This window comes from Brachyistius frenatus, unplaced genomic scaffold (genome assembly GCF_029030835.1).
Source record: "Brachyistius frenatus isolate BFR_SWC_R1_liver_20210118 unplaced genomic scaffold, ASM2903083v1 Contig_317, whole genome shotgun sequence".
Classification (NCBI taxonomy): Eukaryota; Metazoa; Chordata; class Actinopteri; family Embiotocidae; genus Brachyistius; species Brachyistius frenatus.
In genome coordinates this window covers 127,667-154,352 of record NW_027210916.1, presented here as the reverse complement: position 1 = coordinate 154,352, position 26,686 = coordinate 127,667, and the positions used below count along the sequence as shown (strand labels likewise).

Below are 26,686 nucleotides of genomic sequence, written 5' to 3'. Positions count from 1 at the left end.
TAATTTGTCCTTTTGGCAGTAAAAAGAGCTCATGAAGAGCTTTCATTTGATATACAGTTGAAACCAGAAGTTTACATACACTGTGCAAAAAGACACATAACACTTTTTTTCTCACTGTCTGAAGTTAAATCAGACTAAACCTCTCCTGTTTCAGGTCCGTTAGGATTACCAAAATTATTTAACTTTTGCTAAATGTCACAATAATGAGATAGATAATTTCTTAGAGAATTTTATATTACTTTCTTTGAGGTCAAAAGTTTACATACACCAAAAGTACTATGTCTTTAAACAACGTGGGCAAGCCCAGATGATGATGTCATGGCTTTTGAAGCTCCTGATAGGTTAACTGACAACATGTGAGTTAATTGAAGGCACACCTGGGGATGTATTTTAAGGCCACACCTCAAACACTCTGCTTCCTTGTTTGAAATCATGGGAAAGTCAAAAGAAATCAGCCAAGAAATCAGGGAGAGAATCATGGAGCTCCACAAGTCTGGTTCATCCTTGGGTGCAATTTCCAGATGCTTGAAGGTGCCACGTTCATCTGTGCAAACAATTATACACAAGTATAAACATGGGAATGTCCAGCCATCACACCGCTCAGGAAGGAGACGGGCTCTGTGTCCCAGAGATGAACGTGTTTTGGTCCGACATGTGCAAATCAACCCCAGAACAAAAGCTAAAGATCTTGTGAAGATGATGGCTGAAGCTGGTAAGAAAGTGTCATTATCCACAGTAAAATGAGTCCTGCACCGACATGGGCTGAAAGGCTACTCAGCAATAAGGAAGCCATTACTCCTAAAGAAACATAAAAAAGCCAGATTACAGTTTGCAAAAAGACACCAAGACAAAGACCTTAACTTCTGGAGACATGTCCTGTGGTCTGATGAAACTAAAGTGGAGCTGTTTGGCCATAATGACCACCGTTACATTTGGAGGAAAAAGGGGGAAGCTTGTAGACCTGAAAACACCATCCCAACTGTGAAGCATGGAGGTGGCAGCATCATGTTGTGGGGCTGTTTTGCTGCAGCAGGAACTGGAGCTCTTCATAAAATAGACGGCATCATGAAGAAAGAACATTACCTGGAAATATTAAGGCGACATCTCAGGACATCAGCCAGGAAGCTCAAACTTGGGCGCAAATGGGTCTTCCAAATGGACAATGACCCGAAGCATACTGCCAAAATAGTTAAAAAGTGGCTTGAGGACAACAAAGTCAATGTCTTGGAGTGGCCATCACAAAGCCCTGACCTGAATCCCATCGAAAATTTGTGGGCAGATCTGAAAAGGCGTGTGCGAGTGAGGCGGCCAACAAACCTGACTGACTCAGTTCCACCAGTTCTGTCCGGAGGAATGGGCCAGAATTCCAGCAGAGTACTGTAAGAAGCTTGTGGAAGGATACCCAAAACGTTTGACCCAAGTCATGCAGTTCAAAGGCAATGCTACTAAATACTAAGGAACTGGATGTAAACTTTTGACCTTGAAGAAAGTAATGAAAAATTCTCTAAAATATTCTCTTTCTCATTATTGTGACATTTAGCAAAAGTTAAATAATGTTGGTAATCCTAACGGACCTGAAACAGGAGAGGTTTAGTCTGATTTAACTTCAGACAGTGAGAAAAAAAGTGTTATGTGTCTTTTTGCACAGTGTATGTAAACTTCTGGTTTCAACTGTATTTATACATCTCTGTTGTCATTTTTCTGGTTCTGGTTCTGGTCCTGGTTCTCATCCCTGCATAATGACATTGCTTTAACAGCTTTGATATATGTATTAAAGCACCTACAGCATGAAACACATCTACCACATGATTAAGTTATGTAGTTTGTAAGCTGTAAAAAGAATGTTATTATATCTGTTTATTACAACTTTCATACTGTTTACATTCAGGAAGGAAAAATAAAACCAAAGAAATAAACGTTATTTGCATAATTATAGTATAGATTTAAAAGATAGAATAAATCCTCCAGTTCAAGGCTGTTTTATATAGCATTTATAATTCATAACTATATCCAGCCCAGAGTTTGCATAGCCTCCGAACATCCGTGAAGCATCACTGAGAGATGTCGTAGTAGTAATCTCGTAGTCTCGGCTCGACAATGGAGAATCCCGGCCGTTCGTCCGTCCTGCAAGACACGAGCGATGCCAGCAGTTAGGAAACATCACCCGTCGATCCACCTGTTACCTCACGACGAGGAGACAAGGTGTCACTCACCTGTACGTCCAGCAGGTCCTCATCAGCTCATACATCTCATCTGGACAGTTCAGCGGGGAGTCCATCCTCTGGCCGCTTTCTATCATCTGCATCACGTCGTTTCCTTTCATCCCCTGTGAACGGTGACGCGTTCAGATTATCGCTGACTCTGCACAACTCATCAGAGGAGGGATATTTTTTCATTTCATTTGTTCGTAGTTAATTTTTTCCATCAGACTGCTCTGGATATTCAGTCCCTCCAGGAAATCACAATAATTCATGGAAATTCCAGCAAACTATGCAATATTTGTGTGAGCTTGCAATTTTTTAAAATTCCCACGATTGTTTGTTGTCATCAGAATCTGAGCTGAAAGTATTAAAACATAAAGTACATCTTTTCAAAAAAAACCTAACCAACATTATTACCAACAATAACTCCTCATTTCCAAGAGACGTCCCTTTGTTTGTTTCATCCAGCAGGTCTATGTGTTGAATGAACATGAATTAAACAGCATCTAAAGCTCTTATTTTGAAAGGCTGATGTAGTCCTTGTTTCTATATTCCAGTCACAGACGGTCTGTTCTGGAAACATACGCAACTTTTAGGACCTTTTAGGAGCTTTTATCTCCACAGTTCTCTAAGTTCAATAAATACACAAAAGAAGATCAGAACAAAAATATTTCTGACATGTGCAGCAGGATTATTATCACAGGAAGTGATTACACATTTATACCTTTATCAAGTAGTGGTTAAAAAAAAAAATCAAATTTTTCTTTCTGAATTTGCAACTTTTTTCAAATTCATGCAATTTTGTGCAAAAAACTCTCTTAAAACTCCACAAATTACATCGACATCATTGAGAAAATCCCCTTAAAAAAACAACAACACCTTCTTTCTTCTTTCTTCTTAGCCTGTTGGTGGCGATAATGGCACGTCGAGTAAACTACTGCACACACACACATTAGCATGGGAGAGTGTGGCTTCATGTGTGACTTGTGTCCCAACATACCTTGTACGGTTTTTGGCCCAAGGAGAAGGCCTCCCACATGAGCACCCCGAAGCTCCACACGTCACTTTTGGAGGAGAATTTAAAGTAGTTTATACACTCGGGAGCGTACCATTTCACCGGCCACTTCCCGTGACCTTTAGCCTGGAGGAGGAGACGCACACAAAACATCAGTATGACTCACCGCCGGCCGATAAAACAACATGCTCATCGCTGTGCCGACAACCTTTCAGCAGGTACCTTGTAGTAGTTCTGCTCCTCGGCGACAGCTTTGGAGAGGCCGAAGTCGCTGATCTTGGCGTAGTGCTGCGTGACCAGCAGCACGTTCCTGGCAGCAAGGTCCCTGTGGACAAAGTTATTCTCCTCCAGGTACTTCATCCCCATCGACACCTGGTGGACCAGCTCTGTGATGTTCTTTATGGACGTTTGCCTGTGGATGATCAGTTGTTACTTTACTACAAAAGGAACATTAAATGATGCGGATGACAGACGGGTCATCGACAGTCCTCGGGGCCCCGCTGCCATGTTAACACTACAATTTGCTCATTTTGAATTTGATGGCAGCAGCTCGTTTCAAAAAATAGGGACAGGGTCAACAAAAGACTGGAAAAGTTGTGTAACGTAAAACAAAATCACCTGGTGGAACATCGCTAATCAGGTTACCATGGCAACAGATCAGCAACATGATTGGGTATAAAAAGAGGATTTCAGAAAGGCAGAGTCTCTCAGCAGTGAAGATGGGGAGAGGTTCACCACTCTGTGAAAGACTGTGTGGGAAAATAGTTCAACAATCTAAGAATAATGTTCCTCAACATAAAACTACAAAGAATTAGTGGATTTCATCGTCTACGGTTCATAATATCATTAAAAGATTCAGAGAATCTGGAGAAATCTCTGAACACAAGGGACAAGGCTGAAAACCAATATTGGATGGTGGTGATCTTCGGAAATCACTGCATGGGCTCAGGAACACTTCTGAAAACCATGGATGCTGCATCTTCTGGGCTAAAGAGGTGATCAACTGGCCTCCTGCAGTCCAGACCTCTCAATCATTGAAAACATCTGGAGCATCATGAAATGAAAAATACAACAAAGGAGACCCTGAACTGTTTAGCAGCTGAAATCATATATCAGGCAAGAATGGGACCACATTTCACCTTCAAAACTCCAGAAACTGGTCTCCTCAGTTCCCAAGCATTTACAGAGTGTTGTTGAAAGAAGAGTAAACACAAAACCGTGTCGCAACTTTTTTGAGACATGTTGTTGCCATTACATTCAAAATAACAATATATTTTTTCATGTAACAATACCATTTCTCAGTTTCAACATTTAATATGTTGTCTTTAGTCTATTTTCAATTAAATATGGGTTTACTTGATTTACAAATCATTGCATTCTGTTTTGATTTCAATTTCAAACACAACGTCCCAACTTTAAAGCAGCAGGCAGCAGACCAGTGTCTTTATAAAAGCAGAAATAAAATGTGAAATGTCCGGATGCCTGAATGGACAAACGGCGCCGGGCCCAGCTGGAACACCTACTTGTTCTTCTGAAGGAACTTGTTGAGCGGTCCCAGGTCGGCCAGCTCCATGACCAGCATGAGGTTCTCCGCCTCGCAGATACCGATCATCCGCACGATGTACGGGTTGTCGAGCTGCTGCATGACGTTGGCTTCTCGCAGCATTTCCTCGCGCACCGACAGGTTGTTATCGTCATTCTTCAGGATTTTGACTGCAACGGGCTTCTCCGTCCTGATACATGGGGAGAGTTAGTGCTCGGAGCCACCTCAACACACACACACACACACACATCAATAGCATACCAGCAGTAGATAGAGGTAGACACGTATATCTTTGCATCAATACAGAGTTCACAAGTCGGAAATAAGTGTGACGCAATGTTTGGTATACAACAGGAGGACCAATCAGCTCTCAGGATCAGATCTAGGGGTTTGTCAGATATAATTGATGTCTTCTCATCATTACATAGAGTACTGTGAAAACTTTAGATGTTTAGGTTGTGATCCGTGTCATGTTCCCTCAGCAGCAGAACAACCAGACCAAACATGAAGCAGCAGATGATCTAGACCTACAGAGTCGTCATCGTCATGGAGTCAGTCTGGACCACATAAAGAGTCTCAAAAGAGTCCTTTACTGCACCTTGAATAACGGTATATCATGAATAGATAGAGTCCCCTCCTCGTGGCATCCTCTAACCCAAAATCACGGCAAAGCGTGAAATGGACACGCCCGTTCTCAAAAGCAAAATGTGAAATAGACACGTTTTGGGCTGTCTAGGTGTGAAAGTTACAAGTTTTGAAAGTGTGAAACTTACACGCACGTAAATCTCAGGTGACACAGGATCATGTGACCAAGGTCCTGCAACAGAGGTGTTGAGACCAAGTACAAAGGACATTTTTTGTGGGCATTAGGAGGCAGGAGGTTTGGTTTAGGGTCGTTAGTCACAGACTGCCATGCGAGGCGATGTGGTTTGAATCCAGGAGGTGATGATGTTTTTCTTGAGTTGTTTTTTGTTCCATAACCCCCAACCAGGTGGTTATTTATTGTAGGAACCCCAATCACTTGTTTTTCTGCTAAAAGTTTCATATTACTGTAAGTCACATGGCTCTTTGCATGCAGTAGGTTTCATTTTCATCCACTACAGAAAAACATGAAACTTTCACGCCTTGAGACAGCCAAACGTAGCCATCTCACGTTTTTGTTGAAGTGGACAGGCGTGTCTATTTTACGCTTTTGCTGAGATAATCTCCAACAGTCAGCTGTCCGTCTCGCTCCATGTCTGTCAAACAGTCATATGTAGTGAAGACTTTGAAGGAATTTGTCCCAATAAATCTGATTCTGATGGAAAACAAAAGTTGTTGCCATGACAACACTCGATGCTTCAAACACGGATGTTGCTGCAAAGAAGCTCCAGATTGTAAAAGGTGGATGATTCACACATGTTCAACTCAATACACAGAAGAGCTACACAATCAGCACAGTTTAGATTAGAATCACGTCATGGAATCGACTTCTTCCAACCTTAATGTGATTTATTTGACTCTGTTGATGTGTCTGTAGAGACAAAGCTGCACATTTCTCTCACTTATTTGATCAACATTTATGCGAGCTGAGAACTTGTGATATTTGAGAAATGTTTGTTGACTTGTATTCAGTGTTTCTGCCCATTCAGGTTTTCTGTGGGAGGATTTTAACTCACTGACCTCTGACCCTTTAAGGAACGTATTTTTCCCTTTACGATTTCCTTGTATGTGATATTGGTGGCTGATATTATATTGTTGTCGTTGATCATTTCCAGAGAGGAATGTTTCCTTGAGTGACATTTTTACTTGTAGTATATATTTTTGTTTGTGCATCTTTAGTCGGTAAATGTAACTAATATTCTTGTAAAAAGTGGAGCTGAGTATGAAGCAACACTGGTTGATGACAGATGACCTCCACCTGCATCGTAGTGGCTCTAATCCCAGAGAACCTCCCTGACAGGAAGTGACAGGTTATAAAAGGTCTTGGGTTGGTTGGTTTCTGTAGTAAAATGGAGGAATGCATCCTCTTGTGTGTGTGTAGAGGTTTTGTATTTATTTATAAATAAATGTAATTATTATTATTTTTTTTGCTGGTCCATTCTTCCCAATCACATCATCCATCACGGTCGTCCACAACAACTGTGTCTCCTTCTGCTCCTCAGTAACAAAGCTGAATAATCTGTCACAGGTAAACTGACCTTCTCACTGTTATCTTTAAATCCTGTCGCATATTTGTGTGAAATCTTGTTATATTTATTGTCTGAATTACTGAGTTATGGCCACAACCAATGAAGTGAATGTTTGTGATAAATTTGAAGAAACTTCCGGCAAGTGTTGGCTTCAGATTAAATTGACTAAATACTTCTGCACAGGAGGAAGATAAGATGTTTTAAAATGCATCCCTTTCATTGGACTCATGTTCATGGTTCACCCACATGGTCATCATCACCTGCAGGATGTGCTGATGCTGCAGTTCTGACTGTGTGGATGAAACACCTCCTGCATGTCATCAGGACACATTGTCTTTGGACAGCTGTGTGAAGGCTCATGTTTCCTGTTTGAGCAGAGTGTATCCGTGATCATCTTTAAGGTCAACATTGTGAGGTTTTTTTTTTTATGGTTCTGATGTTTGAGCTTTATGATATGAGCTGTGCATTTAGGAATCTGAAAATTGGGTGGAATTTGTTTTGATTTATGATGAGGGAAGTGAAAGGCTGCAGATGTCTGACATCACCGAGCTGGAACCATCAGAGTTCATCGTTGGTTTGTGAACGTTATGAAGCCTCCAGTTCAGATTCTGTCCGTCACCATCTTTACTAGTTCGGAGCGGTTTGGAGCAGGAAGTGACCATATTTGGACAAGCTGGGGGAGGAGCCAGCGGTGGATCTGACTGATCTGATTGGAAACCTGATGATACTACGTCCCGCCCACCGATAGCTGTAACCTGACTGCACCACAGGCCTGTCAATCAAACAGACACGCCCCCAAAAACAGGTCTTCTTGAATCTTCTTTTCTAATGAATGAGGGATTATTTTCAGATGGACCTCCAGAAAACTAATAAGAAGGAGTGACTTTAGCTAACAACACCGAGATAACTGATGGACACATTTTATTCACTTTGGATTTGATGAGAGAAGTTGAATGGGAGTCTATGGAGCCGGAGGCTTTTTGGAGCCGACCTCTAGTGGCACTCGCTGGTATTGCAGCTGAAGACACTTCTGCATCGGAACCATTTTTCAGACCTGAAGCTACGAACTCTTTTACAGTCCATGGATGCGACATAATGACGTCATCATGACACTCTTGGGTGGATGGTCGGAGGCGTGGTGTTTGTGTATGTGGGAAAGTGTTGTGATGTTGCATACTTTCTCATCTTGTAGATGCCCTTCATGACGGTGCCGAAGTTCCCCGAGCCCAGTTCTCCGTCCTCCAGGAAGAGGTGTTTCGGATCCACCGTGGAGCTCCTCAGCTCATCTGGATCTGCGTACGGACTTTCGTACACCTCGGTGTCCATGGGCATCGCCTCTGATGGAGGAATAAAAACCATGAGAACGATGGAGTAACTGACGGTATGTAAACACCTTTCTAACCTCACTGATGAAACAACTCAACCTGACAAGTCAGAGATTTAAAGAAATTTATTAGGAGCTCATTGAGAGAAGAAATGCAGGACTTTAATTTGTATCTGTACATTTCTACAGGAATCAAACGCGTAGCAGAACACAAGACCTGACGCTCAGTCCTGAATGCACGACGTGCTCTCACGTTGTGGAGTGAAGTGACTTACCGTTGCTGCCATTATTGAGCATCTTGGTCTCGTAGGGATTGAAATTATCTGTGTTGTTGTGTCGGGATCCTCGGTTCTGATATCAGTATACCAGAGAAGACAAGGTTTGAGACAACTTACAGAAGAAAGATGAAATCAAACTGAAATGTGGTGTGCAATGAGTGAACACATGCAAAGGAGGGGTATCGAACAAGCTCAGCGACAGCAGCTGGATCTGTGATGTTTGAGCTTTGTGCTACACCCCTGCTTTAAAAACGCCGCCAGCATCCAGAAGCACTTTAACATCCAAGAGGTCTTTTTGTATCTCCAGCATCAGAGGAGTCTTACTTCTACTGTACATTTATTTTAAAAAATAAAAAGAATTTATACAGTTTGGAAACACTGAAGTAAAAAAAAAAAAAAAAAAAAAAAAAGAAAGGCAGAAGATTCAAAAAGACAGACCAGAAGTTTATTTCAGGAGCTGCCTCCTTCAGAGACCTCCGCCGACGGGAGTTTTAGTAAGAAGTTCCCCCTGACAGTCACCGACTCACTGCAGCCGCACATCTCATCAGATGAAGCTGACAAGCTGTTTCTCCCAGAAACATGGAGACGCCTGCATCGCAGCACAGCTGAAGGCTCCTGGATGCTGAACTTCGGTCTGATGAATGACGGTGTGAAATGTTACGGTTGTATTTCGCAGCGTTTCCTGATCATTGTCCAGAAAGGAGCTGATATAACAAACGTCATTTCTTTGGACTTCTTTTGGAAAATGTGTATAATTCATAATTAATGAAGTCAAACAGTGACAATGAGTTTGTATGGAGGGATGAAATACAATGCAAATCATGGAAACCCATATTTAATTGCAAATACACCAAAGACGATGTATATTTTTCATAAAACAATACAAATTTATCCATTTCAACATTTGATATGTTGTCTTTGGTCTATTTCCAATTAAATCAGTTTGTGATTTGCAAATCATTGCTTTTTTATTTACACATTCCCAATTTTTTGGGGAAACAAACTTAAAGGAAAGCACTGAGGGTTTTTTCTTCGATTGGCACTCCCACATATTGGGTGGTTGTTTGTAAAAAATCTCTGTTGAACAGCTGATCAGCATCATGATGGTCCAGGATCATTAAGCGCCCCCCCGACGGTGTAACCTCACATCCTGCAGACCACTTAGTTTCTACCTTCATGTCAAACCCTCCTCTCTTTATTCCAGCTGCTCTGATGGCACATTGTCAGGGTTTCTAACTGTTTAAAGTCTCCTCGTAAGACTGCTGGCTGTTTCCTGATTTCTGTCAGCAGGGCGTGAAGCTCTGCGCTGTGATATTCTTTTTCATCTTCATGAAACTTGTCTACCTGGTACCCACCAAATTGAAATGATCCCTTTACTGTTGCAGGACATTATCTGTATTCAACTGAGACCAAATTACAATCCTCAGTAAATAATTAAGACTCTACAGATTCTGTAAAATCTGTTTCCATCCATTTAACCAGAACCAGTGTTCAGAGGATGTTGTCACGGTGATGAGTCTTTGGACCAGGACAGAGACGTTGACCGTTATAACGAGCCCATGTTGGAAGGAGGCAGCTGCTGGCTGTGGTTTTACAGTGTAATGACACGGAGTAGCCTATAGATGGTGCTAGAACCTGTCTTCTGTGCTCTGATCTGGGATCTGTCAGAGGGATGTGAAGCAGAGGACCGAGAGTGCAGGCAAGACTCTGAGGGGAGTTAGTATCAATCTGAAGCGTTAGTGAGGAGTTTGGGGGGTGGGGGAGGCGGGGGAGGGTTGTGTGTTAGTGCACCTTTCTCCAGCCAGGAATGGGAGCACCTTTGAACATGGAGAGAATTCCATCTGCTGCGTTTTGCTATAGAAAGCAGAAGGTCAGAGAGGTTATCGGTGGGTGACCTGCTGTAGTCGTTACCATGGAGACATACTCAGGGGGGAAGATGAGCTCTAAAAACAAACAGGTTAAGTTCCCCTCCTAAGTCCTTCACCTGTAAACTACAAGAAACAGAGACACGCTTCATACAGTAACGCTTCCATGTTCATCACACTGTGCAGAGGGAGGACAGAAGGACTTCGACAGAAATCACCTCCACCACTGGAGATAAATGAGAGACTTCTCTCCCTCTTTGTAGGAAACAGTTGATCTTATTCTGTGTGGATTATCCAGAGGAACAGGGAACCCTTCATATTCAGTCATATTTCATAGATCAATTGATTACTCAACTACAAACACTCAAACTCAACCAGCAGTGATGTCATCATTGGTTTGTGAACGTTATGAATCCTCCAGTTCAGATTCTGTCCGTCACCATCTTTGGTAGTTCGGAGCAGTTTGGAGCAGGAAGTGACCATATTTGGATGAGCTGGGGGAGGAGCCAGCGGTGGATCTGACCGATCTGATTGGAAACCTGACGATACTACGTCCCGCCCACAAGCTGTAACCTGACTGCACCACAGGCCTGTCAATCAAACAGACACGCCCCCAAAAACAGGTCTTCTTGAATCTTCTTTTCTAATGAATGAGGGATTATTTTCAGATGGACCTCCAGAAAACTAAGAAGAAGGAGTGACTTTAGCTAACAACACCGAGATAACTGATGGACACATTTTATTCACTTTGGATTTGATGAGAGAAGTTGAATGGGAGTCTATGGAGCCGGAGGCTTTTTGGAGACGACCTCTAGTGGCACTCGCTGGTATTGCAGCTGAAGACACTTCTGGATCGGAACCATTTTACAGACCTGGAAGCTACGAACTCTTTTATATCCAGTCTGTGGTTCAAACTGACCTCCAACAAACTGACATGTTTCTGTACGTGTGATCGACACGTAAACTTCACGTGTCATCAAAATCTCGTCTGGAAGTGACAAATACATGGATCAACTTTTCTGCATCACGCCTAGTTAAGATGTTTCTGATTGTCTTAAAGTTCTGTAGATGGAAGAAAGACATCCTAGAAACTTGTTTTATTTGTGGGCTGAAGGACAAATTTTCGTCAAAGATTACGTTTCCTCTCAGTGGTGTTGGAGGCCAAAACAATGTGAACTAAGTGACAAGAGAAAGAGTTTCTCAGGTGTTTAGGGCCAAATATAAAAACTGTAATCATTAAAAAATGTCAAATAAATTAATTGAAGATGACATGCCATCTGTTGTCGCTCATGTTGGGTTGTTGGGTTTCTCTCTGTAATGTTGTTGTTTTAAAGTTTTTACTTTGTTGTAAGTGCCTTCACACACACACACACACACACACACACACACACACACACACACACACACACACACACACACACACACACACACACACACACACACACACACACACACACACACTACTTACCAGAGCAGAACCCAGTCCCGCATGGTCCCGTGGAAACCGTCCGATCATCCCTGTGAACACAGAACACGTGGGTCCAGTTATCACTGTTAGATTAACATTAACATCAACATGCTGTTTGAATGTCTCTGGAGACATATGAGGACGGTTTGGACGGTCGTTACCTGCCTCCCCCTCGGGTCGGGGGCACGGCTCGGTCAGCACCCGCAGCAGCCCGTCCGGTTTGTACGAGTAGTGCTCCACCAGCTGGGTTAAAGGGAGAAGAACCGTCAGACATGTTGGACAGACGGGTCCGTGTTGGACGGACGGTCCATGCTGGGATGGAGCTCCAGTCACTCATATTGTTATATATGTTGAGTTATTTGAATCCGTCCCCCTGCTGGTTGCTCGTGATATTGCTCCTCTGTTCAGTTTATTGGTCTGTAGAGTCACATGATCAGTTCCCGAGCAAAAGTGATGCATCGTGTAACATGTGGGCAGATAATTCTCCGTCTTCACTCCCCTGAGGGCCTACCAGGGGAGTGAAGAAATAAATAAGCAAGCAAGTCATCCATTACAGTTTCCAGTAAATAACACACATGCTGTTATCACACAGGACGTGTAACTCGACCAGACATGTGTGTTATTTACTGGAAGCTGTGATGGATGACTTGCTCGCAGGTTGAAATGAAGCAATATTTCATTCGAGGCGGTTCTTTAACGTCACTATCTGCACGACAGCGATGCAGTCCATCAGCACCATCCAGGGTAATAATGTGATTATACAACAAGTTTCCAACTAAATAAAATATGGAATCAAAATATATTCATATTGCTTTCAAAACTTTAAACTTTTTGTTTGTGCGATCTCCATTTCCTTGGCAACACATGGGGTATGACTAACAACTGGAAAACATATAGTCATGTCAGTTTACTCTTATGTAACGTATGCAATGTTTCCTATTCCAGGAAGTAGTCCGACCCTCAGCAACCGCCCTAGCAACAGAGAGGATTTCTCGTCTCCAACTGAATAAATACAGAACATAGAAACACTAAACTGATCAGCTAGTTCAGTCTGGTTGGAACAAAGATATCTGATGAATAAAGATATCTGATGAACAAAGATATCTGATGAACTAAGATATCTGGTGAACAAAGATATCTGATGAACAAAGATATCTGATGAACAAAGATATCTGATGAACAAAGATATCTGATGAACAAAGATATCTGATGAACAAAGATATCCATGTTCTCATGTGTTTTTAACATTTTAGCTCCGTGTCATGTGTTCAAACCAAACCGGTCCAGCTAGCCTCCTCTAGGATTGTAAGTGCGTGACTATCCGTGGTGTTACGGTACGGGTGCTCAGAGCGACCAAAAAGGACCAAAAGAGACCCGACTTCACCAAATGGGTCATTTAATAGAACTAGAACAAGTAGAAACTACATTATATTACATATTATATGAAACTCAGTTCTAATTCTATTTTCCCATTGAGGAGGTGGAGGGATATTTCTAGTGATGAACAGGATGTGATGTCATGATGATTTGTTCCAGATGTTCAGTTGACCAATCAGATCTCTGGGGGCGGAGCTACTGGTTGTATAAACTCATTTAAAACAGCGTGCTGACCTGCCACAGGGTGTCGAACTTCTTGCCATCTGGGATGGACAGCTTGCTGCTCTGGTCCCGGTCAATGCGGTAATGCATCACCTGTCCTTCGTGCAGTAAACACAGAGCGTAGGATCCGACCCGATCTCTCTGCCGGATCCTGCAGCAGCAAGATGAAGAAGAAGAAGAAGAAGAAGAGGAAGAAGAAGAAGAAGAAAGAAGAAGAAGAAGAAGAAGAAGAAGAAGAAGAAGAAGAAGAAGAAGAAGAAGAAGAAGAAGAAGAAGAAGAAGAAGAAGAAGAGGAAGCATGTAGTTTGAGATCAGAACCTTTTTCTTTTTCTTGTTGTGGAGTCTTTTCTCTGACGTGAATGAAGCACAAATATGATGTTAATATATTTATAACCCGTGAATGAGTTGCAGGGATGCAGAGCTGCTCTGATCCTAAAGAAGCAACATAAAAAGCATTTTCCCTGATGGGAGTGGTCTGAAGTTCCCTGACAGACATCAAACACCGACCAGGAATAGTTTTAAGGAACAGGACGAAGAGTTCAAGGTGTCGAATCAGCTTCCAGATCTCAATCTGATCGAGCATCTTTGGCATGTTCTGGAAGAACAAGGTGCAATTTACACGACTTAAACCGCCAGCCTGATCGACTCTGGTCCGGCAGTGAATTCACTGAAACAAAAAGCAAGTTGAGCAATTTTATGCAATTTAAAAGAAAAGTTTACTCAACTGTGAATATTAGTATTGAAACATGTGAATGTGAAATCCAACCAATCGGCCTTTCTGGGAGGGAAATTTGGGGTCCACATTTTAACAGCCAGCATGTTCGACCTCAGAGCAGCGCTGCTCTAAACCACATTAATCACTTAACATCAGACACCGAAGCATCTGACCACACACACAATGGCTTCTCTGTTTTTCTAAACGTTTCTAAACGCAAGTTACAAAGTGCTTCACATAAAATAAGCCATTAAAACAAAACAACCAGTGAATTGTAACAACATAATGATCTTATAAAAATACCATAAAACAAATTAAAACAGGGTAGAATAGAAATAAGAGTCGATCACTAAAATCAACTAAAATCAGCAACCGGTAAAAGTCTGTTTCAAAAAGAGATTTAAAAGATGTAAATCGATGATTGTTTAAGTTCTAGTTTTTTATAAAGTGTCATATTTGAATGTTTATGAAGTGTTTGAACAATTTCACACTTTTTATTTTCATTTCTTCAGTTTTGCTTCTATGTCAGACTTCTGCCTTCAGTGTGTGTAATTATAAAACGTAGTTAAGGAGGATTTAAGACTATATTCAGTGATATATTTAAACCTTCTGCTCTTATCCTAAATGTTTTGAAATGTTTCTTCTTCCTCATGCAGCCTGGTGAAACCTTGTTTTCTTAAATATGAATCTATTTTCATCACTGGATTTATTTTTATTCTGTTATTGTTTGTGATTGTTCCCTTGGGTAACATGTTAACTGTAATATGGACCGTATTTAAGCAGCTGTCAGTCAGCTGTGACCTGCTGGCACTGCATCTGACTAACTTCACAATTTATGATCCGAGAAAGACGCCGCAGACATGACAGCAAGAACGAGAAGTACAGTTACAGGAACTGAACAGGAAGCCCAACATATTACTTCTGTATTATCAATACAGGAGCTGCTCCCAAAAATTATAATCTAAAAGTATAAAAATATTACAGAAACATATTCTGAAAGGTCGCACACATAATGGTCGGTGGGTTTTTGTTCCTGGAAGCTACTTAGCGAGTGAACATTTCAGCTCTGAGTGCAAAGTGTCGGGAACAATGTCGTGAAAATTTGAAATGCAAAACTGTAATTATTAGATGAGGCTGCGCTTCAGTGGAAAACAAAGTTTCCTGCAAGATGTTTCATGAGAGAAAAGGACAGAAGTGTTCACATGTCGCCCCGCTGTCGTTCTGCCTCTGGCTACTTCAGGAAGTCCTCTGCAAACTGCCTGAGCGGAAACCACAGTGCGTGCGTGTGCGTGTTTCTTCAGCCGAGACCACTGCCTCTCAACAGAAGCTTCAGCTGCTATAAATACTCCACACATGCAACATCAAAGTGACATTTTAAACATGTTTTATATTGAATATTAAATATTAAATAATATTGCAGTGCTGTTCGTTTTTGTGGGCTTTTGCAGTGTTTTCATTCATTTCACAACTCATGAGATATTTACGAGATAAATCCGCACGACATTTTCACCACAGACTGATGAAACGTGGCAGCGCTGCTCTGAATCATCTCCATGTCAGTTATTACAACAGAAAACAGCTTCAGTTTTATTGCACTCAGCAAACACAGAAAAGTACGAAATCATTTTCAAATATTCTGGGAGGTAGTTTATGTTCTTTTCTGTCTCGTTTCTCGGATGTTTCTGAAGCTAAAAGGTGTTGATTTGATGAAACGTATCCCCGTGTGTCTGCAGGTAACTGCAGTCTGCTGATGTTCCAGTAAAAGTTCAGCTTACAGGGGAAGTTTAAGTTTTTTTTATGTAGCAAATTTTTCGCCCTGCAATAAAAAAAATCAAGTTTGTGCGTAAAAACTTGTGAACAAATGATGTGTTACAGTTTAGTTGGTTTCTGTCACAGACTTTAAAAAGTCTGGATTGTGAGTCGAAACCGTTTTCTTACATGTCGAGTTTAATGAGCAGGATCGAGACACACACACACACACACACACACACACACACACACACACACACTGCTTCCACTGTGAGATACTCTTCAGGTGTCATGTTCACGAAAACAGAACGGATGGACGGCGGTGAAAACCCAAAACCATACTGCCTCCCGCTGTGTCCGAACCGCGGCGTGGAGGCAAAACAACATGGAAAGTGAATAGAAATTATTTGAAATGGTTTGCTGACCAACTATCAAAAGTTGTGCAGAGACAGCCGGATCACACTTACAGGAACTTTCCGTTGGTACGGGAGCCGTTCTGCAGCCGCGGCTCGGAGTCCTCCCGGTTGATGGCGCCGTGGAACCACGGCATCTTCTCATGGGCCGTGGTGGCGATGCGCTTCTCCAGCTGAGGCCTCTGACTGATGATGGCCTGCTCCAGAGCAGCTCCCTGCGCGCACACACACACACACACACACACACACACACACACACACACACACACACACACACACACACACACACACACACACACACACACACACACACACACACACACACACACACACACACCGTGAACTTCCTGATAGTTCCCAGGTACAGTGTGAACACCTGTCCCTAGTTAGTAAGCCTCTCATTACACTGTGGGCTCAGGGAGGCGTCAACAACACGCATGTTTCTGAGGCGCCATTTTGACCAACAACACAGTTCTATCTGCAAGAGCTCAGTGACATCTTTACTGGAGTCTTTAACAGCACTGGAGGGGAGAAGTAAATCTTCCTGAACTCCTGCAGGATTTCATGATGCTCAGTTAGAATGACACACTACAGCAAAATGTGAGATAGCCACGCTTTGAGCTGTCTCAGCGTGAAAGTTACACGTTTTCCTGTAGAGGACAGAAATGAAAGCTACTTAGCCTGATTAGAGCCATGTGGTTTACAGGAACATTAAACTTATAGCAAAAACATGTGGTTGGGGCAACCATCAGTGATGTCATAATCCATCAGTGATGTCATCGTTGGTTTCACCTAGGTGAACACTTTGTTATCATAACTATGACTAAAGCCCAGTTTCTACAGTAGTAAATCGCTCGGCTGACCTCCACATGACTTTCCTTCCACCTCCGGACTAACCTGCAGGTTCCAGGTCTGTTTCACGTACTCCCGGATCAGCTTCTCCTTCAGGTCCTCGAACGGCCCCACCTTGGGCTGCATGTTCTTGGGCCTGTTGCAGGGCTTCTTCAGCAGACACACCAGGCCGTCCGTCTCCTGCGAGTGGTAGTCGATCACATCCGTGGGGCTCCTGTGGCTCTTCCCCCCCGCGATGGCGTACGTCTCGTTGGGCTGCTGTTCGATGGTGTAGTGGTAGCAGCGGCCTAAGTTGGACACCGACAGCGCGAAGCCTCCCAGGTAGTTCCTGCTCTGCCGCAGCAGGTAGAGCCCGTTGCCGGTGCCCGTCTGCCGCAGGTAGTCCTCCGCCTCCTCCCTGGTGATGTTGCCGTAGAAGAACGGCAACATGTTCACAGTGTCAGCCATGTGTCGGCCGCCGGGATGAGTTCTCCTGGAAACAGAAATAAAACCACATCTGGATTAAGTCCAAAAGTCACATTTATTTTTTCATTTTACAGGAAGTGTAGCCTCTAGAATAGAAAGTGCTGATTCATCATGTAAGAGTCCACCTCAGGACACCTGCACTCTGACAGATGTGACGGTTTCAGGCTTGACCACAGCTGCAACATGAAATAATTCTGCTTGAATATGTGTTATTATATTCAGAGACGCAGTCTCAGGAGAGGCGAACCAGACGAACCAGGTGTTGCTGCTGCACCAGAAACACCCTGAATGTGGCCCCTCCAGTTATCATACAGTAACTTGAAGGGCCCACTTAGGCTATAAGTCCTGTAAAAACTGCTCGCGAGGCTCCATCATGTCTTTTTTACATGTGTTACACTGATATTTTTTTTAACACATACTCCACCCTTCGAAAGGGGAACTGATGCTGCGATGGCAGGAAGTTTGTTGCACTGCTTGACTGCTGGAGAGGTTTGAATATATTAACTCCATCACCACAGCACCACTGGCTGCTAAACACAGACTGAATGTTAAAGTGTTCGTAGCTTCAGGTCTATGAAATGGTTCTGATCCAGAAGTGTCTTCAGCTGCAATACCACCGAGTGCCACCAGAGGTCGGCTCCAAAAAGCCTCCGGCTCCATAGACTCCCATTCAACTTCTCTCATCAAATCCAAAGTGAATAAAATGTGTCCATCAGTTATCTCGGTGTTGTTAGCTAAAGTCACTCCTTCTTATTAGTTTTCTGGAGGTCCATCTGAAAATAATCCCTCATTCATTAGAAAAGAAGATTCAAGAACACCTGTTTTTGGGGGCGTGTCTGTTTGATTGACAGGCCTGTGGTGCAGTCAGGTTACAGCTATCGGTGGGCGGGACGTAGTATCGTCAGGTTTCCGATCAGATCGGTCAGATCCACCGCTGGCTCCTCCCCCAGCTCGTCCAAATATGGTCACTTCCTGCTCCAAACCGCTCTGAACTAGCAAAGATGGTGACGGACAGAATCTGAACTGGAGGATTCATAACGTTCACAAACCAACGATGACATCACTGATGGTTGATGACCTCACTGATGGTTACTGGTTGCTGATTGGTGGTAACAATGTGCTGCGATAACGTGACGCCACCGCCTGTACGAATGATGTCAGCTGCTGCCGTTAAACATCAGTCCAGTGTGAGCTGTCACTCAAACACAGACAGTGTGTACATACTACATGTATGTCAGCCACATGGCTCGAAGCTTTCAGTAGGTTTCAGTAGCGTCACACCAACACGGTGCTCATCGTGGCTCTCCCACGTTTTGCTGTGATGCTGGTTGGATAAGAGGTGCTGGGCTTCAGTCATCTGCACAAACACATCTGGATAGATTTACACATCAAACCATGTGTTGTTTCTGGGATGAATTTGTTCGGAAGAAAGTCCAACGAGGTCCAAACAGTTTGAGAAGAACTGAAGAATTGGACCGTAAGAGTCTGCAGAGACGCTCCCATTTCTACAAGTCTGTTTCAGGGGGTCTCATCTTCTGCCTCATTACATCTGTTGTGTTGTGTTGTGTTGTGTTGTGTTGTGTTGTGTTGTGTTGTGTTGTGTTGTGTTGTGTTGTGTTGTGTTGTGTTGTGTTGTCTGCAGCAGGAGGAACCTCCAGACCTACGATCAACGGACCCCCTGAAAATATTTCAGCTCACTGTATATCATGAGGTCAGAGGTCATCAGCACAGTGACCCCGCCTCCACAAATACTCCCAATTCTTTAGAAAGGATAGAAACAAAAGTGAACAGCGCACCATGTTTGATCTTTTTACTTGCTGTAACATTTTAACATCTTAATGCCGAGCAGAAATATGCAGCATATTCAACCTCACGTCAGACAGCAATAACTCCGTTCCAGAAATAAACGCAAACGTAATGATGGACTTTACCAACAAAAACTAAACAAGAACCAAGCAAAGTTCAAAATTAGATTTTAACATCATTTCATCTGTGGAGAAAGATAAGGTGATTTTTTTTTGTGTGTGCAAAACTCACACACACACACACACACACACACACACACACACACACACACACACACACACACACACACACACACACACACACACACACAACCACACACACAGATTTGATATGGAGGTGAACAGGTGTCGTCCACTGCTGCATTCTGCTGACATGACGAAATGACAGATTCTCTCTGACTGCGACTGTTTTTGTAATAATGTGTTTGAAGCTGCTTTTATGGAGTTTAACGACTGACGTTGAGCGACGTTTCTGATCTTGTCTCCGTTAGTTTGCTGTTTCCTTTCTAAGAGGAGCTTCAAAACCCGACAGAAATACCAGAAGGTGAAAGAAGGTCCTGTAATTATGTTAAAAAAAAAAAACTATAAGTGAGAGTCTTGCATTAGAAATCTTGTGAAGAAGTATTCATGCTTCAAAGTGCTGCAGAAAACTGAATCAGTAGCTGCAGGTGGTTTTAACTGCCCATTTTCACCGAAGAGGCCTCGGGGTCGTCTGGATCGAACACCAGACCTCAAACACTCATTTCATCAATATTAGAACTACCAGAGAAGTTTAGATTAAACAGAAACACATGAACTGTTTTATCTGTTTTCATGATCTCACATTTTTTGTATGACATTTTTCTCGCTGGTTTTAAAAAGGAGAAGCGACGAGTTAAGATCTCAAACCTCGTAATAGAAGGAAGACTTTACAGAAAGGGTGACAGTTTTAAAACAGGGAACTTGCTTTAGTGTTTAGAAAAGAAAATGCCTGACTTACTGTGTTGAATGTAGTTGAGGTGGTTGCAGGTTCGAGTCTCTCAGTCCTTCAGCATGTCAGCAGTCTGGCCAACATGAGCGGGTCATCTTAAATCCAGCCTCCTGATGAACAACATGAAGCTGAGGGTCAGCGGCAGGCTGCAGATCAGCCTTCCAGCTACGTCTCCAGCAGATCAACCTTCAGGCTGTGGACTCACACTGAGAAGTGTCGGTGTTCTCCGGCTTCCTCATTTCAACCACTTCCTGGACACTTTTAATTCTTGAACTTCCTTTTTTTTTAATTTTTTTTTTTTTTTTAAACCTCCACACTGACCAACATGTCTGCTGTTCACCAGGAAATGATGCGACAGCAGCAGTGACAAGAAGGAAAACTGCTTTTTGAATTCATTGCTGACTTTTATAAAAACAAAAAAGGAAACTGGAGCTGCTGAGGAAGACTGAGGTTCAGCTGAGAGCAGAAGATGGGACTTTATCATTTTAAATATTCACTCTTGAGTATTTACTCTCTCCTATCATATATAATGTTGATAATGAGTGACTATTTGATAAAGTTTTTATTTATTTATCAACTATACTGTAGTTTATAAAAATTAACTATCATTGTTTTTAATGTTCTGTGCACTTTTCAATGGCTATAAAATAGAACATATTTTACATAAATATCATAATGTACCTTATATTCAGGAATTATAATGATTGATCATGATCATGCAATGATTTACATTCTCCATAGTTTAAATTCACCGCTCACCACCACTCTCCAAAATAGTGCAAGTATATATATAAATATATATATATAAACCATAGTTGTTAGCTAATTGTAATGAGTAAACATTAACATTTATTTTCATTTTAATTGTCTTTATACATATATAATTTTTATGTATAAATATAAATAAAATGTAAGAAATGTGTTACTGAAAAATGGCATAAAAATATAAATGTGAATATGAATAATAGTTAATAAGCCTTAAATAAAAAAAATTCCTGTGTTCTGAGTCCACCTCAGAAATGGACATCATAAATAGTAGTTGTTAGATCATTGTAATGTCGTAAACAGTAACATTTATTTTCATATATATAGATAGATAGATATAAAATTTAAAGAAATTTGAGATAAAAAATGAAAATGGTATATATATATATATATAATTTTAAAATATATAAATATAAAATCAAAAATTAAATAAAAATGTTACTGTTTACTTCATTACAGTTATCTAACAATGACTATATATATATATTAGATAAATGTGAACGTAAACAGGAACTTTTTTTTATTAAAGTGGAGTTTAAAGCTACATGGGAAAGTAAATGGACTTCTGCTGAGCTGAAATCAGTGTTTTAATGTTTCAGTGTTTCAGTGTTTCAGTGTTTTAGTGTTTTGGTGTTTTAATGTTTCAGTGTTTCAGTGTTTTAGTGTTTTAGTGTTTTAGTGTTTCAGTGTTTCAGTGTTTTAGTGTTTCAGTGTTTTAATGTTTCAGTGTTTCAGTGTTTTAGTGTTTTAGTGTTTCAGTGTTTTGGTGTTTTAATGTTTCAGTGTTTCAGTGTTTTAGTGTTTTAGTGTTTTAATGTTTCAGTGTTTCAGTGTTTCAACTCAGTGAGTGACTGAATGCTCGGCTGGTCCTCTGACGGACACACAGCTGAGTCTGCTGGAGCAAAGACAGTGAAATGAGAGAATTAAGATGCCGCAGGCTTCTTGTTTTCTTTTATGTGTGAAGGTTGTTGTCTGCAGCCGTTGTTAACTGATTCCCTGGAGCAATTAATCATAACTCCTTCTGACTTATTTACTTCACATCATTCACATGAATGGATTGTTTCCTTTTTCTATTGAACTGTAACAGTCCTTTTTTTGGTGTGATCCTCTCTGACCCGTCTGTACGGGATGCGTGAACTGTGTGTGTGTGTGTGTGTTTAACAGTCATGTGAACCACTCAGGAAGTACCAGCTGGCTTTAGCATGTTTCACACTCAGAACATACTAAAAGCAGCACACGGCCTCTGAAGCTGCAGCTTTCTGATTGGTGGCCATGATGGAAAGTTTTTTTTATTCAGTTCAACTGATAAAATCCTGTATTTGTAAACTGTGCTGACAGGTAGGTGTCCTCACAAATACACAAATACATTGAGAGTGTTTCTACGTGTTTGTGAAGCCGCTATATCATTTGCATTTGCTGGTATGCTGCACTTTAACTTCAACTCATTGACCCGCTCCTATTTCTGATAAATAGGATCAAACAGCTGTTCTCAGATGCAAACTAATTTAAATCACAATGGACAAGTGAGACTGACTCTGTACCCAAACTGAGAGTGAGTTACAGTGGGCAAAAAAGAAATAAAAATAAAAAACAGCTGGAGATCTGAGACCTCGAACAAACAGAAGCGCGACAGATGTTTCAGTCCTGCAGACGTCCAGTGAGCTGTGACGTCATATGAATCCAATTAATGCTTCTCTTTCTCTCTCATATTGGACTTTTAATTATAAATCTGTTTCTGCTTAAATGATTTAAGTAAATATTAGTTGAAAGATTTAGTTTTGTTGTATTACTTTAACACTATAAGTAAGTTGAACTATTTTAAGGTGAACGAGTAATTTTAAGTTAAATAAACTTAAAACCAATAACATCAACTTAAATAGTTAAGTCCACTCCTGTCTGTATTTTAGTGGATTCTACTTAAACAAATAATTATGTCATTACTTTAATAATTTTAGTGCGTCCACTTGCCTCAAAATAATTAATTAAAATCAACTTATCTGGGTTTACAGTGTGTATAAAGTTCAAACTCCAATCTTAAGATCCTTTACATTATGAACTAAGATATAAATATAATAACATCCATCAAGTTATGTTTCATCTTCTCGGGATTAAAAAAAAAAAGATCAAATCTCACATTTTCCTTTGTTTTTAGAAGCTTTTTCATGTTTGTTTGTTTTTAAAGACAATTACGACTTTATGGTGAAATACTACAACAGGTTTTTGTAACAAATTTACAGTTGATATTAAAAAGCCGTCACTCTTATTGATCTCTGAGGTTGTACTTTATGCCATGTTGTCGATCACTCTGCAGCGCTCTTCCTCACCGACCACAGCGGGAGCAGATTGTGCAACGCTTTGACATTTCAAACTGAACGTGGTGCCGGTTCACCTCCGGCGAGAAGCTGCAGGTCTGTTTGAATGGAAAACGCTGAGCATGTGATGCGTGTTTGACACTCTGTGGTCTCTGTCATGTCGAGCTGCTCACAGGTCTCCACTTCCTCAGCAGCTCTTACCTCATTTTCAAAATTATGTTTTAAAAAGCTGCAGGTCCAAAAGAAAAATCACATTTTCTAGTTTCAGATCCCGTCAATAAAGTTAGACGACTGATGGAGACTGACCTCTTGTCGACACAAATTAGAGGGATGGAAAGTCCAAAACTTTCCCTGAAATAATCAGAATGTCATGAATAAAGGTGTGAACACGCTGCGCGTGGCTCCCCCTAGTGCAACAACACTGTCATGATCAACAGAAAAAACTTCCTGCAGCCAGCAGCCACAAACAAACACGAGAGCTGCTCGTGTCCTGATGGACATTCACGTCTCAATATCCTGCTCGAGCTTTCTACAAACACCGAGAACCAACTTTAATTTAGTCTCTCTGGACTTCATGTTGAATATGTGTCCGAACACACTATGAAGATTATATAACACAAAACAACAGTTTGTTTTACTTTCACCAAGTTCCTGTTTGCTATTTTAAATAATCTATACCAACATGTTGCGTTGCTTCACGCATGACAGACATTTCTTCTCTTTCTTTTCTGCTGCACACATAAATTATTGTTATTCACCATTTCATGTTGTTTCTCACAGTCCTGTCACAACTATTTTATTCTAAATGTATTTATTATTAAAGAAACTGATTTTAATGCTTAAAACGTGTCGTGGATGTCGTTGATTTGACCTTTAACTTCCTCCACTTCCTCTAAAGCAGCTGGAAACCACCAAAAAAAAGGACAAAAGACAAACAAAATATGTTTATAAAACGTTTAACAAAGACAAAACAGAAAGAATATATGACAAAACAAAATGGACGAATGAAGTTTTACTGTTCATATTTTATTGCACTGATGTCTGTCAAAATGACTGAAATATGAACAGCCTGCTGATATCAACGCTGATGTACTAAATGGTATGTTTGTACGATAAAAGACTCCATTCCTGCTCTCTCTTCCTCTCCTGTCGGTTTCTACCTCTTAAATATTGACAGAAGGTCGATCGTGAATATTCTGTGTAAACTCTATGAAAAATAAATATGGTGACAAACAGAAAGAAAAAGTGTTCATGAGTGAAGTGAAATATATCAGTGAGTGAATTAGCAGCTGCTTTCAGTGGAGATCTTTGAAAGCAAACCATGGCAGATGCAGCAGCACACAAACATGTCAAGCAGCTCCACTTGTGCCCTACAGGTGGCGCTGACACACTGCCGACGTGCACGCAACACTGCAATGAAGCTCACCATCCGCCGCAGGACTGAGGAAGGAGATGTGCTCACATCAGCCTGAGCACCAATCAGACAGCAGGATGGTGAAAAACAGACACAGCACGTGAGCTTTCTCTACAGCTGCTGCAGCAGGAAGAAAAAAAAGGAGGATGGAGGATATAAATACAGCAGAAAGTTTTCCACCTTCTGCCACTTCAATTGAATGTGTCTTAAACACGTCCTCTTCTCTGTTAGTTACAATAATCATACACAGCCCTGACCTGTTAAAACCACAGAGACCGCGGAGGAGCCGGGAGAAGAACTGGACCATCGGTACCATCGGTACCATCGGTACCTCTCCATCACTCTGACACACACACGGAGGATTTATTCTGCCTCCCGAGTCCACATGTGTTGTTTCACAGCTGAGATGTCCTCCCTGTTCTTCCACTTAATTCTGGATCTGAACAGATGAGAGATGAAGAGACGGGAAGTGGAGTCCTGCTTTTTGTTTTCAGACCTGATATTTTAAAAGGCGGGGAGTTGATGCAGCGCAGGAGCCCCCATGCAGCTCATGTGGCCCCCCGGGGGGCCCACCCCGCCTGATCTCAGCCTGCCTCTGCTCCCGTTTTTTTTTTGCATTTGCATTGTGAACAATCTCCTTCAGAGAAATGTGTCTTTAAAGCCCTCCCTGTGAACATGCTGCCCTGCTGCTGTCTGCGCCAGAAGGACCTCTGATGATGATCACTGGCGCAGATCTAATTTCTCTCCTTTTTCTTCCGCACTGCCTGCGACCTTCCATCCTCCGGCGGGACACCGGCCCGCCGCCTCAACGCGCTCTGCACGGTCTCCCTCTGCGGCGTCTCATGCAGTTAAATACGTGCCACATAAAAGGAGAGGTGTCAGCGTGCTGCGGTTATATAAACTCACCCTGCGGAGTGCAGCCCCGGACCGCCGCCGTCTGTCACCCCATCGTCACTCCGGACGGTCGCGTCGGTTCTGCAGGGAGGCTGAGCCGGTACCGCTGCAGTCACATCCTCTCATCACCGCTCTGACACGTTTACGGACACAGACTACAGACGACAGACTACAGACGACATGCTTCCGCTCCGGAGCTGCCACACTCCTGGATCACATCCTATTGATCCATAAACACACGCGCTCATCAGCCCGGCCAATGAAGCTCCTCCAAACAAATCATCACGCTGTCACATTAGTTCCGTTGGATATTTTTTTTAATATTGCAAACATTTTTATTTATATATCAAATATAACGCCATCGTCCTTTAAAAAAAAAAAAAAAAAAAAAAAAAATTGTATTAGAAAACATCGTTTAAAAATACGAGCAGTTCATCGTGCAGTACGCTGCACCGCCAGCAGGTGGCGCTGCTACATACGCAGTTAATTATTACAGATTATCAGTGCTGCACAAACACACGTATACACACGTATGACCCAGGAGTGTGTGTCCTTTTAAATATAATTTGAGTCTGTTCAAGCAGCAGAAATGAAACGTGTTTTGTGGGCTCGTGAGAGAGGGACACGCTGCTTCACGAGCACCGGGAGGTCTGGCAGCCTCACGTGTGCGTGTCAGACATCATTATCTCCTGAGTTTGGTATTAATACCGGTACGTTTTGCATAATATGCATGTTGTGTGTTGGTGGTTACAAACCCAGAGGGCCCCCCGGGGACCAGAGAGGAGCTCTCCCCGGGGGGCCCTCTGACGTCATCACGGCTTCATCCACTGAACCACGGCGGCTGTGGCTTGTTGTTGAGGTTGAGGTG

General features: G+C 42.0%; 1 protein-coding gene across 4 annotated transcripts; it reads right to left on the bottom strand.

Moving 5' to 3' along the window:
• Nucleotides 1-1,676: 1,676 nt before the first annotated feature.
• On the bottom strand, nt 1,677-26,030 carry syk (spleen tyrosine kinase). Of its 4 annotated transcripts, none has more exons than XM_069723129.1 (15): nt 25,831-26,028; nt 20,443-20,543; nt 17,239-17,665; nt 16,396-16,556; nt 13,477-13,615; nt 12,027-12,108; nt 11,866-11,915; nt 10,324-10,386; nt 8,530-8,605; nt 8,108-8,267; nt 4,740-4,949; nt 3,439-3,628; nt 3,202-3,342; nt 2,214-2,326; nt 1,677-2,124 (listed from the first exon to the last, which is right to left on the bottom strand). In XM_069723129.1, the coding sequence occupies exons 3-15, from the start codon at nt 17,638-17,640 to the stop codon at nt 2,052-2,054; spliced, it is 1,860 nt and encodes a 619-aa protein (XP_069579230.1). In that variant the 5' UTR covers nt 17,641-17,665; nt 20,443-20,543; nt 25,831-26,028; the 3' UTR covers nt 1,677-2,051. The 4 variants fall into 4 exon arrangements, with proteins under 4 accessions (XP_069579230.1, XP_069579231.1, XP_069579233.1 ...); XM_069723130.1 differs by lacking the exon at nt 25,831-26,028 and adding an exon at nt 24,937-25,025; XM_069723132.1 differs by lacking the exon at nt 10,324-10,386 and having other exon boundaries at nt 25,831-26,030.
• Nucleotides 26,031-26,686: the final 656 nt, after the last annotated feature.